The sequence below is a fragment of the Thrips palmi genome, unplaced genomic scaffold (assembly GCF_012932325.1).
Source record: "Thrips palmi isolate BJ-2018 unplaced genomic scaffold, TpBJ-2018v1 HiC_scaffold_18, whole genome shotgun sequence".
Lineage (NCBI taxonomy): Eukaryota > Metazoa > Arthropoda > Insecta > Thysanoptera > Thripidae > Thrips > Thrips palmi.
Genome location: NW_023144627.1, coordinates 3259964 through 3271769, shown reverse-complemented (window position 1 = coordinate 3271769; position 11806 = coordinate 3259964). Strand labels below are relative to the sequence as shown.

The following is an 11806-nucleotide window of genomic DNA, read 5'->3' as shown; positions in this document are numbered from 1 at the left end:
GTGCCAGTTTCGAGCGAATCGGAGAAGTTCGGACCCGGGTTCAAAATCCCAGCGGGGTATTTTTTGAACATTCTTTTTATTCGAGTTTTTGCATTGTTTCTGATGTTTTTGAGGGTGCTGATGACGAAAAAGACATTTATTTTGACCCCAGACTCGGGTTCAAATCCCGACGGGGTTTAAAATAGGCGAAGTTCGCACATTTCTAAATGTACGGGACGGGCCAAAGTTGCCGATGTGTATCGCTACTTTTCCTGTTATTAAGTAAAACAATTGTTGAACAAAGTACAGTGGAACCGGCATGAGGAGTGCTGTGCAGTCCAGGGCTCGTTGTGGTTTGTACAATTCTCGTTGTACTTTCTACAATCCCTGTTGTGCTTTTATTGTACAGTTTCTGTTGTACTTTTGTTGTACTATCCACACTTTTTCTTGCAGTGCAGGCCATGGCTGGAGGCCAACGTAGGTGTGAACGTCAGGAGTGAAGTCGGAATTTGTGCAGCATGACGAAGTCTGTTACGAGAAGCCACAGCCTGGCGTACACCTACTTTGTTAGGTCTTCAACTCCCATTCGCTCAGAATGAAAACCAATTCAGCATCAAATATATTTCAAGAGAGTTTTAACAATAGGCCTTATAAGAGTTTCACCAACGTCGTCAGCGAGAACGAAGTCAACATGGTTGTAGGGTAAAATGTGGACTTCCTTTACAGAGGGAAAGGTGTCCACAAATTTCTGGGCATCCTGTAACAAACAAACAAAGAAATGAAATTGTCAACGTGTGAACAGTCAACGAAGGTCACATCTCATTCGTTTGCACGCTGAAAGTCTGATGTCAGTTTAAACGTGACGAACAGTGAAAATTTACAGACTAGCGAATGTGACAGCAATGCTTTGTCACATCACTTCAGGCTTGACACGAAATCAAGAGACGAACTGTCACATTAAGGATGCTACAAAGTAAAATTAGCATGATCTGAAATTAGTCTCAGGAAGTTCATTTTGTGGTCTAAATTCAATCACTATTAGGTGAATTTATTCCCCCCGTTGGGGTCCCAACTCTTATTAGTTTCCTAGTTATGGAGGTCTCCACAATCTATTAGACGTGTCTCTTAAATTCTCGCGACAGAGGAGTAGTTACCTAGTCCGCAGATTCTTGCAAAATATATACACACCGTTAGAAATTAGCTTCGAAATTTTATGGAGAAAAACACTATAATCACGTTCATGGAGACTCCGTTCAGTTTCCATCTGTTTCCAAAGAGATTTTCTCAGGGCTTCAACAAATGTTTTTCGGAGCATTACTTGGGTCCTGATGGGAGGTAAACTGCATGTCTTTTCCCAGATTTGGTAGAGAGGGTTTCGCCGAAGCATTTTTCAGTCTTAAATGGCTAAAGAAGGGACAATCTCCTTCGAACTTATTTGATTTATATCCTGTAGATTTCCCTATTATGAAAACTGAGGTAAATGAGTAGGCGGTCACCTTTCCGTGGGGAAGGGTTTTTTTTTTCTGGTTGCAAGCCTTTTTTCGTGATTTCCGGAAAGTAAAGCATGCATTTTTCCTCAAAATTCCGAAACTTTTCGAAGAAAGCTTAAAGTTTGCTTTTATAAAGAGCTCCATGCAGAATTTTTTTTTTAGAAATTAAGGTTATAGAAGCTATTTTACCAGGCCCATTTTTGTTCATCTTAAATTTGAGAGATTTTGCCTCTTATTGGTCTTGTTTTCGTTTTTAGGGGTTCCCAAGAACCCCTATTGTCCGAGGTCCGTGGATTCTTCCCCCCCCCCTCTCCGATTTTCAAATAAACAACTCTAAACTATTTCAACCATGAAAAAAACGAAAATTCTAATTTTTTTCGAAAATTCATCGTGGAAATTTTCCGTAAACGCGAAAAACATAAATTTGCAACAATCGAAAACGAGAACCGTTAATGATATGAAAAAATGGTTCAAATAAAAAATGTGCCACTCCTCAAAACTAAACCTCCTGGCTCATCAAAGTAACAAGAAATCATATATGTTCTGAGCAAATGGTCAAAACATGAAAAAAAAATCTCCATGGCAACGGCATGGTCCCATCGTACCACCCGTCAAAATTTGAAGTCGCCCATTAAAAAAAAATCTAAACGCCGTGAAATTCGAAAATGCTAATGCTAACACATTGCACGGTGTCTCAACGTTGGAACATCTTTAAAGTCTGTCACTACTAAAAAGTTCGTAGCAGAAACGACACATCAAATTAATTTTCGTGGGTTGGCACCAATATGCTTGCCGTCTGCGCCCTTTCGAAAATCGCGAGGCTGAAAGAACGAACAGGCGCCCATTGAAACTGCCCCTCCATTGTTGCTGAGGTTGGATTGTTTGGCATGCTCTCAAAGGCTGCGGTTGTCTTGTCATGTTTTCCTCGATTTTCAACCAGTTATGGAAACGGGAACACCGTGCAATGCGATTAGCATTGGAATTTTGTAAGCTTTTAACGTGGCCATCACTGGGCGCGTTACCGTAATATTTGTGTAAAGTGAAAAACCTAAAAGTGCTACTATTCCTATACGGTTTAATGATTTTCAAAACCCTTCGGTTTTGGTGTTCAGGATGTTGATCCCTTCCATTAAACAGCGGAAAAAAAAGGATCGAAGATAGCCCGTAGCAGACAAAACCCATTTGCTGCTGAACCCATTTAAATGGGCACTTTTCATGCACCCATTTAATTGGGTCCAGCCCATGTTATGGGTATATGAAAAGTACCCATTTAAATGGGTTGCACTCATAATGGGTCTGACCCATCCGAGGACCCATCGCAAAGTGTTCAAACTCAGACTAGACATTGTTTAGTTTTACAAAGAAGGTCAGTCTGATCAAAATGGACGTCTCAAACCAAACTTTCGACGCTGAACACTTTGGTGGTGTCGGATTTGGCCTATCTGCAGTAGTTTAGAAGTTACCCTTAACAGGTGTGCAGCGGGTTTGCCTACCTAATTGCACCACCTTTTTGCCTACCTCGCAGGCGATCCTTGACCGAACCCAAAAAGCTGCGTCTCAATGGGTCCTAACCCATCTCCAACGGGTCTCAACTCAACCTATCCGCAATGGGTCACGACCCATTCCCGATTGGTCTTAACCCATTGCCAAATGGGTTTTGTCTGCTCTGGGAGGTCATTTGAAGGGATGGTGGTCTAACGCTAAACGGCCCGGCTGCTACTAATGTTTATTGAGTTTGTCGCTATCTTAATATTGCACGGTTCTACTTCCAGTAAAAATCAACCATGAGACAAGGGGTAATGGACTCGCAACGGAGCTGGCCGGAATCTCTGCCTTGCGAATTGTAGTTCACTATTTCTCCGATTAAATGTGCGATTTTTGAGATGGCTCGGGCATTTTCGGAAAGGAGACACCTTACAGTATGCCCAAAATTCAAAAAAGGTTTAATTTTCCCACCAGGACTCGAACAGGAACAGCTTGCGTGAAACTACGCGAAATAGCGTGGAAAACCGAGAAATAACGTTGAAATACCCATGACATAACGTTGAAATAACATGAATTTGAAATAACGGTGTACAAATTTGGACGAATTTGTTTGCCCCTCGTGCAGACGTTTACTCGTACTTTCTTGATCATTCCGGGAGGATGGAAAGGAAACTTACCACGGGACTGACGAGACCATCTGATGTTCCATAGTAAACATGCATAGGAGTCGTGATGGCACTCAAGTTGTAAGCAGGAGAATGGGGAGACCCGTACAGCTTCAGGTTCTTTTCGGAACCAAAGTCATATTTCTTAAAGACACCTGCATGACAGAATGAGCCCAGGTAAGAGCGTAATAGTCGGTACACAGGTTCAGAGAGCGCATACCCCCTCGGACCAAACCTTGGCGAGACTTTTATGTCTCGCCTCTGGAGTGGCGAGAAGTCTGACCTTTGGATTTGTAGTGTGCTTGGCATATGCGCGCTAATTGACGTAAAATTTTATTTAAGGAGCGTTCATATTGGTATGCATAAATGCATGATCGGGTTAAGAGGGATGCCATGCAGCCTTCCTTGAAACGTCAAAACGCTGCGAGACCCACGGTCAGCCGGTGGCAACTCCCCTTGTCGGGCTGAAACCAGGCTCGGAAGCGGAGCGGCTCCGTTTTCCAACTTTTAAGCTAGCAAAGCTAATCGAAGCTATATGATTGCCACATAACGAGTACATCAGGGCAACGTAAAATTTCACGTAGATTACGATTCTGTACTTACATTTGCAAAACGACGAAGGATTGCGGAAATAATAACGGATTATGTTCATATTGCGGCGTCAGCTCGCCCGTATCAGCTCGTCTCATATTTGCCGATTGTTAATGTAAACAAACTAAAGCAGCTAGAAAGAAACGGTCACTTGCAATCGAAAGATCACACTTTTTTCCTTGGTATTTTCACTATTGCAAAGCTCGAACGCCGACTGAAACAAGTATTTCAACAAAGAAACAAAACCTGTTCCGGAATTGAGGTTATGTCGGTTTAAATCATTCCCTGTCGTTTCTTTACGGAAATACTTGTTTCAGTCAGCGTTCGAGCTTTGCAATAAGTGAAAATACCAAGGAAAAAAGTGTGATCTTTCGATTGCAAGTAACCGTTTTCTTCAAGCTGCTTTAGTTTGTTTACATTAACATTCGGCAAATATGAGACGAGCTGATACGGGCGAGCTGACGCCGCAATATAAACATAATCCGTTATTATTTCCGCTATCCTTCGTCGTTTTGCAAATGTAAGTACAGAATCGTAATCTACGTGAAATTTTACGTTGCCCTGATGTTCTTGTTATGTGGCAATCAAATATCTTCTATTAGCTTTGCTCGTTTAAAAGTTGGAAAACGGAGCCGTTCCGCTTCCGAGCCTGGTTTCAGCCGGACAAGGGGAGTTGCCACCGGCTGCCACGGTACAGCGTCAAGTGCTACGCTACTCTCTCTGAACTGGCGTGTGTATACTTGGATTTCCGTACTAGAAAAAATGCATCTGAATGTGAATATCGGCATACAGGACATGAGCCCAGTCCCGTTTGAGCCCCGATGGTCTGAGCCCCGCCCTGAGCCCTAACCTGAGCCCGGGTTGAGCCCCGACCCAAGCCCCAATTTTCAGAGCTCGGATTGAGCCCCTACCTGAGCCCCGTTTGAGCCCCACTTGAGCCCCTTGGCAATAAATCATGCAAAAATGCGTGATTTCAGATCGCGGGGCTCAAATGGGGCTCAGGTCGGGGCTCAATCCGGGCTCTGAAAATTGGGGCTTGGGTCGGGGCTCAAGTCGGGGCTCAGGGCGGGGCTCAGGTCGGGGCTCAGACCATCGGGGCTCAAACGGGACGGGGCTCATGTCCTGTATGCCTGAACATCTTGTAGTATTACCTGACTCTACAACCTGCAGGTAGTGCAGAACTTGTCGTATGGAGGCTCCTCCGGGAAAATGCGCAAGCATTTTCAGCGCGTAGTCCTGAAATGAACATGAATACACTGCAGAGCTTCAGGCTCTGCTTCAACTTCAAAAAATTGGCGTGAATTTTAGACTTTTCTGTCATGCCCTTTTTTGGCGTGACACTGTATTCACGCCCCTAAGACGTCACGAAGTCACGCCGATAAACTTTCAGTGAAGAAACACGTGCTATGTGGTAACTTTGACAACGCCAGTTTGGGCTTGGGCCCGGGACATCACGATGAAACGAATGTGACCAAGTGTCACGTTCCTTTGAGCGTTGTGTCCCATTCTGTTAGATGTGAAACGGCCATAAATTGACGAATGCGAAACTATGCCCAAAAGAACGTGATGCTTTTTGTTACATTCGTTTAAACGTGATGTCTGGACTCTAACGATTTTCTAAAAGTCCCAGTTCTCTTACATTGTCCATTCTCTTCTGCGGCTTCCCCATTAATAGGTGTATGGCAGCTCTACACATGTCGCTGAACTTGTTATTAGACTGAGAAAAACAGTACGGAATCATGCACTGTTCCGTAAAAGGCAACTTGTCGTTCACTACATTGCGACCAATGGAATTCTGAAACGTGAAAAAAGACAATGTATTAAAATCACGAAAGTTCGAAATCTATTATAAGAAACAAGTGCGGTAATTATTGTACAAGAAGACTTTACTTAATGTTTAACATATGTGGAAAAGCAAAAGAAAGGCTCGGTTGCTTGGGCTTAATTGTGCTAGCGTGGGATGAACGTCCACACGAGACGGCATGGATCGAAATGTCCTCCGACGGACAGTCTGATGTCTGGAAATTTCCAGATGACCGTGTAGCAGTGTACGAATACTCCTGGCATTGCCTACCTTTAATTGAGGAAGCACTTGAAAGAATCTGCGCACAGTTGCCAGAACAGCAGGAGGGGTTGAGAAAAACACAGGCGGGGCAAGAACCACGCTGCATATTATTTTATCGGCATATGAAGGCCTCTCCGACATTAAAACCACCTGCACTCGTAGTGTTTGTTTGTAATACTTTGTTGATCAAATTACCATCACGTACACGGTCAAAACGGTGCCTGGTTTTCCAAAGAAGCCAATAGTAGAGACATAGGCGATTTCCAGGGGGTTCCCGGGAAAACCAGAAACCGTTTTTACCGTGTATACTTTTGATTTTGGATTCGAGCCCTTACCTGCGCTGTTACGCCCATGGAGTGGCCGATGGTCATGAGTTTGTCGCGTCCCGTAGTTTCCAATACGTAATCAATGATCGAAGGCAGGTCGATGAGACCATTCTCGTTCCAACTGCACACAGAGAGAGTCGCTGTTGACTTGGACCTTACCGGGCTCCGAAGCACAGTGCCACAACAGATGGGTGAATCACTACACATCATCTCTCTACAAATCGAAGAGCGTACATTGTATGCTCTAACTGGAGCATGCCTGCAAGCACGCTCTAGTTAGCGCATGCCTGCCAAGCATGCACTTACTAGTGCATACATGCCATGTACACGCTGACTGAAGCATGCATCTAATGCATTAGGGATGGGGAGTTGCATGCTTCAGTTACATGGCATGAATGAATGCACTCTTAAGTGCATGCTTGGCAGGCATGCTGCAGGCATGCTCCAGTTAGAGCATACAATGTACGCTCTTTGATTTGTAGAGCATGCACGGTTTCCATAATTTAAAACGTTCGTTTCTTGTGATATCACTGTCATTCCAAGTACGTGACATTACGTTGAAACGAACGTGACAAAATGTCACGTTTGTTTGAACGTGAACAAACTAATTTTTGGCCGATTCACATCCATACGAATGTGACACTTTGTTTCAACGTGACATCACGTACTTGCAATGAGAGTGTATTGCTCTGTTACTAACTGCCCCATCCACATCTGTTACAAACTGCCCAAGAGAGCACCATTCCACTTGTGCTGCTCCCCGCCGGGCTTGGTGAGGGCTGCGTCAGTGTCTGAGAGTGCGTTACGTTTGCCCAATATGGCACTAAAACATGAATTAAGTGCAGGGGATGATCGCTTACTAGCGAAACCCAGACGGGTGATTCTACAGAAATGCTACAATTTGATGATTTGATGATACAATTAGAACTCCTTTGTGACGAAACGGTTCGTCCGAGAAATACGTGGTTTGCGCGATGAGATGATTCTTTTTGTGCTTCGAAATGATCCACTATTATTGGGTATGGTTTTCAGATGGTTGTGCACGGAAAAAAATGGATTTGCTAGCCCAGCTCAAAATTAGCTGAGGCAGCTAATGTATTGGCTGGTATGGCGCCACCGGAGATTTTAGGTGGCACAGCCAAACTACAGCTGCACTAGCTATTTTGTTAGGTGTTACAACTTTTGAATATTGGCATACGCAGCATGCATATTAGTTGAGGCAGCTAATATTTTTGCCTTCCTTCGGTGAAAATTTGCTACACCATTAAATGGGTCAGCTGTTTGGACTAACATGGGCCAAAATGTCGCACAAAAAAAAAGTTCAGGCAAAGAGGACGCGAACCCTTGTCCCTTGATTTACGAGATGAGGACGGTACCACGGCGCTGCGATGACATCTAGCAATGTGACCAGGGGCATTTTCCTCATAGTCTCAACAGCGCGAGGGAACGAACGTTGCCCGTCGCAAAGTGCTAAATGCGTGGCTGGTGCCGCCATTTTCCTAGTGACGTGGTGGCGCGGTGGTACCGTCCCCGTCTCTTGAACCGCGAGACTGGAGTTCGCATCCCCTTTTCCTGAACGTTTTTTTGTGCGACTTTTTGGCCCATGTTAGTCCAAACAGCTGACCCATTTATTGGTGTAGCAAATTTTCACAGTAGGAAGGCAAAAATATTAGCTGCCTCAACTAATATGCATGCTGCGTATGCCAATATTCAAAAGTTGTAACACCTAACAAAATAGCTAGTGCAGCTGTAGTTTGGCTGTGCCACCTAAAATCTCCGGTGGCGCCATACCAGCCAATACATTAGCTGCCTCAGCTAATTTTGAGCTGGGCTAGCAAATCCATTTTTTTCCGTGTGGCCTACGGAAGGTGCAAAATGTAAACTCCGTAGCTGTCCCGATGCATAGTTCACAAAGTTTGCGCCTCTCGTGTCTCTCAACGAGACACATGACTATCTTTCCCGAGGGCTCTATTTGCTGAGGCACTTTCATACTTAAACTTGATCTCGCTGACTCTCATAAAAAGTTTGAAGCTTTGTGCCTGCACAGAATTAACTTTTGTCCCGACGTTTTTACTTCCCAATAATCCACGTGTACACTGTAACGAGTTTGGCACTCCAGGAGACAAAAGGAGCCTCAATCTGAGGGCTGCAATGGATTCCGGATGGAAAAGCAATTCCCCCCCCCCTCTCCCCCTAGGAAGGACTTCGTTGACGCGCACCCAAATCTACAACTTTAGTTATCATTTCACGGGTAATGTTTAGCAGTATTCTAAAAGAATAATTCTAGAAAATCTCCTTTCCGTATGCTTTTTGCAAACGGGTCACCTCGGTTTATCCCTCTGGCGACACCCGTGCCGTGTCACCACGGGTTATCACCCTGGTGACATCCGTAACCCCTATAAGCGAGACAAGTGCGTCCTCCCAATATTCATGGCCGTTTCGTGAGCAGCAGGAGAGGAACTGATAAAAGATTGGAGGGGACCAGGAGAAGCGTCGACTATATTAAGAGGAAACCCCTGCCCTTAAACTCAGTCAGCTGCGCCATCGGCTTTGGGTCTGTGTCTCCGTGGAAAGTTATGTTCGAGAAGCTTTGGCTGGTGGATTTCGGATCTTGCATCTGAATATAGCGATGGCGTACATGTAAGTTGTGATAGTCTCAAGAAAAGGGTCTCTAAATGGAGGCCATTTTCGACATCAACCAACACCCTTGAAAACATGGAAACCTCTGCTAAATTTGGGTGCAAAAATGGTAAATTTTTCGCTTTTATTTGTTTTTGTGTAGTTCTACTCTCTCTCAGTCAACGGCCTGACTTTTTGTTAAGGAGGACCCGACAAAATTATGAAAAATGAAAAACTGTCCTACAATTTTCGGACAGGTTTTAGTTTTCCCCCATTTTTTTCCCTCTCTCCAACGGTATATCCACTCTTTCTCTACAACGAACACTTTTGGAGATATTCACAAGTTATCAAGAGAAAACTTTTTTGGTGAAAATTTTCAAATTGCGATACTCAGACCCGTGAGCACGTCTCGCATCGGGGAAAATAGTGTGGGGTCTTTTAGAGTCCCATAGGAGTAACAATCGCTGACCAAATCGCCGGGTTCGGCGAACTTTTCGGTCTGGACCATGACGATTTGGCGTGGAATGACCCATATAGTCTGATGCGTCCTGTGCGTTCGTTCGTTCGTCCGTCCGTCCGTTCGTCCGAGGACTTCCCGTGATCCGATCTTCACTAAATTTGGTATGCAGCCTCCTTGGGTGAACCTGAGAACCGCCCGGCGGCGCTGCTGCAGTGACGAAAGTGACATCCATTTGGACCCCAGACGGTGTTTCGAACAGTAGAGCCAAATACGATCAAAAGTTTAAATTTGAGTTACGTGTTTTTTCACACGTTTCACACGTTTTCGAGGATATTGATGACGAAAATGACACCCATTTTGACCCCAGACCTAGGTTCGAACACCGCAAGGGTCAAATACGACCAACGTCTGAAAATTCAGACGGACATTCTGACAGGCATATTCAGATAGGTGGTCTGAATCTCAACTCTAAATTTTCCTAACCCTGTTCCCAAAAATATTGGTCTTAAAATCCGAGTGCCACTTGCAAAAATTAAAGAAAAAACTGCTCTCCATTTCGTCAGAATTTTGGCCTTATTTTAACAGAGCTGCGTGTATTCGCTTCCAGAACACTTCGTTGGTTCCTGCTTGCCGTCGTGGCGCTGGCCTTTTATTCTTGGCAGGTGGATGCCAAATACTGCTGGGCGCTGTCTCACAATCCGAACGCTGAAGTTGCAGAAGTCTTCTGCAACGACAATCAGTGGCACAAGTAAGATGCTCAACGCGTTCAAAGTTTTACTTTTTTAACACATTGCACTGACGCAAGTATGCCGTTGCCGTGCCGATCTGACCGTTTCCGGATCCGCCTTTGTACTTCTTGACTTTTTCTTTTCCATGCAGCAAAATAGCCTACTATAAGAAATTTTTTAAGATTTTCTTTTGCATGTTGCAGAAACCAATTTTGCTGTGGCGTTAACTGCGGTTTTATGTGCTTTGGCTGTGAAAAGTGTTATGGTGACTGAAAAAACACCTCGCCAAAGAGCACACAATGATCGCGCAACCCCTCAACAGGGCACCACTCCGAAGGTAGAAAGGCATCGTCGTCCGTACACTATGCTCTAAAATAAAACAAACCTACGCAATCCCCTAAGTAAACATGTGTCTTCTTATTTTTATCACTACCATTTAAAGAAATATACATGTTTTTTTTTAACCGATGATCAGTGAGTTCCTCATCGTGCATGTTCGAAGATCTCAGGGCGCACGTGTATTCTCAAACTGAAAATCAAATAGTGTTCCCTCTCTCTGAGAGGTGAGACATAACTGTCTCACCGTGGTGATACTAAAATGTATCACCGAAAAAGGGTGAAACTACCCGGGTGGAAAGGACTATACTTTTATTTACTCGCGACGCTCGCTGGGGGTTCCGCCCCCACACCCCCGTTGACATGAAGTTGAAACGAATGTGACAAAATGTCACATTCCTTTGAGCAATTTGTCGCATTTCTTTCGATGCGAATTGGCCATAAATTAGCTTATTCCATTCAAACGAATTGTGACACAATGCTCAAAGGAAGGTGACATTTTGTCATTCATTTCCACGTGATGTCACTTTCTTGGGATGAGACTGTTATGTAAAAATTTGTCAGAGAAGACGAAAATTGCCCAAAGACTCTGCACCGTGCTTAGTTCGGTCCAAAAAATTTGGGGCCTTTCTTAAATCTACAAGGACTACCTTTGGCCCAAAAATAAGGAAATCGTCATCAGTCGTATACCACAATCGGACTTCTTTTTTAAAAAAATAAAAATGCCTCAGAGTTGAACTTCTTGTAAGGACCTCCCTCGTAAGACAGGGACCTCACCTAAAATCCCAGAATTCGTGCATCCTTGGGTTCAGCGTATCATGCCGCAGGCCATAAAAACTGCCTCTGAAGTTGGCCAACCAAACATCGAAACCGGCGTCCACCAGTGACCTTGCTGAAAATGGAAAAGAAAGGTTTTTTTTTAGGTAGTTTCCGAATCAACCTGTTGGTAGATTGGAACGTTCGAAATGACCCCCAATACCTCAAGTTTACTAGAGGGCTCGTCCCATTATTATTTATCCTGCATTCAAAAGTGTATACATAGTCTCAGCCATATAGGCCAAG

At 44.3% G+C, this 11806-nt stretch overlaps 1 protein-coding gene across 1 annotated transcript; it reads right to left on the bottom strand.

Moving 5' to 3' along the window:
- Positions 1–591: 591 nt before the first annotated feature.
- LOC117644872 (lipase 1-like) lies at positions 592–11630 on the bottom strand. The gene is made up of 8 exons (XM_034384540.1): positions 11522–11630; positions 6611–6722; positions 6285–6425; positions 5850–6005; positions 5362–5446; positions 3903–3935; positions 3632–3774; positions 592–736 (listed from the first exon to the last, which is right to left on the bottom strand). The coding sequence occupies exons 1-8, from the start codon at positions 11542–11544 to the stop codon at positions 593–595; spliced, it is 837 nt and encodes a 278-aa protein (XP_034240431.1). The 5' UTR covers positions 11545–11630; the 3' UTR covers position 592.
- Between the last annotated feature and the right edge of the window lie 176 nt (positions 11631–11806).

What these genes read in the sequence shown, in the direction of transcription:
- LOC117644872 (XM_034384540.1), bottom strand. Translation starts at nt 11,544, where the DNA reads ATGCACGAATTCTGGGATTTTAG. An exon ending in AGCACACTACAAATCCAAAG is followed by an intron (nt 3,775 to 3,902) that starts GTCAGACTTCTC and finishes TCTGTCATGCAG; the next exon opens with GTGTCTTTAAGAAATATGAC. An exon ending in ATGGTCTCGTCAGTCCCGTG is followed by an intron (nt 737 to 3,631) that starts GTAAGTTTCCTT and finishes TGTTTGTTACAG; the next exon opens with GATGCCCAGAAATTTGTGGA.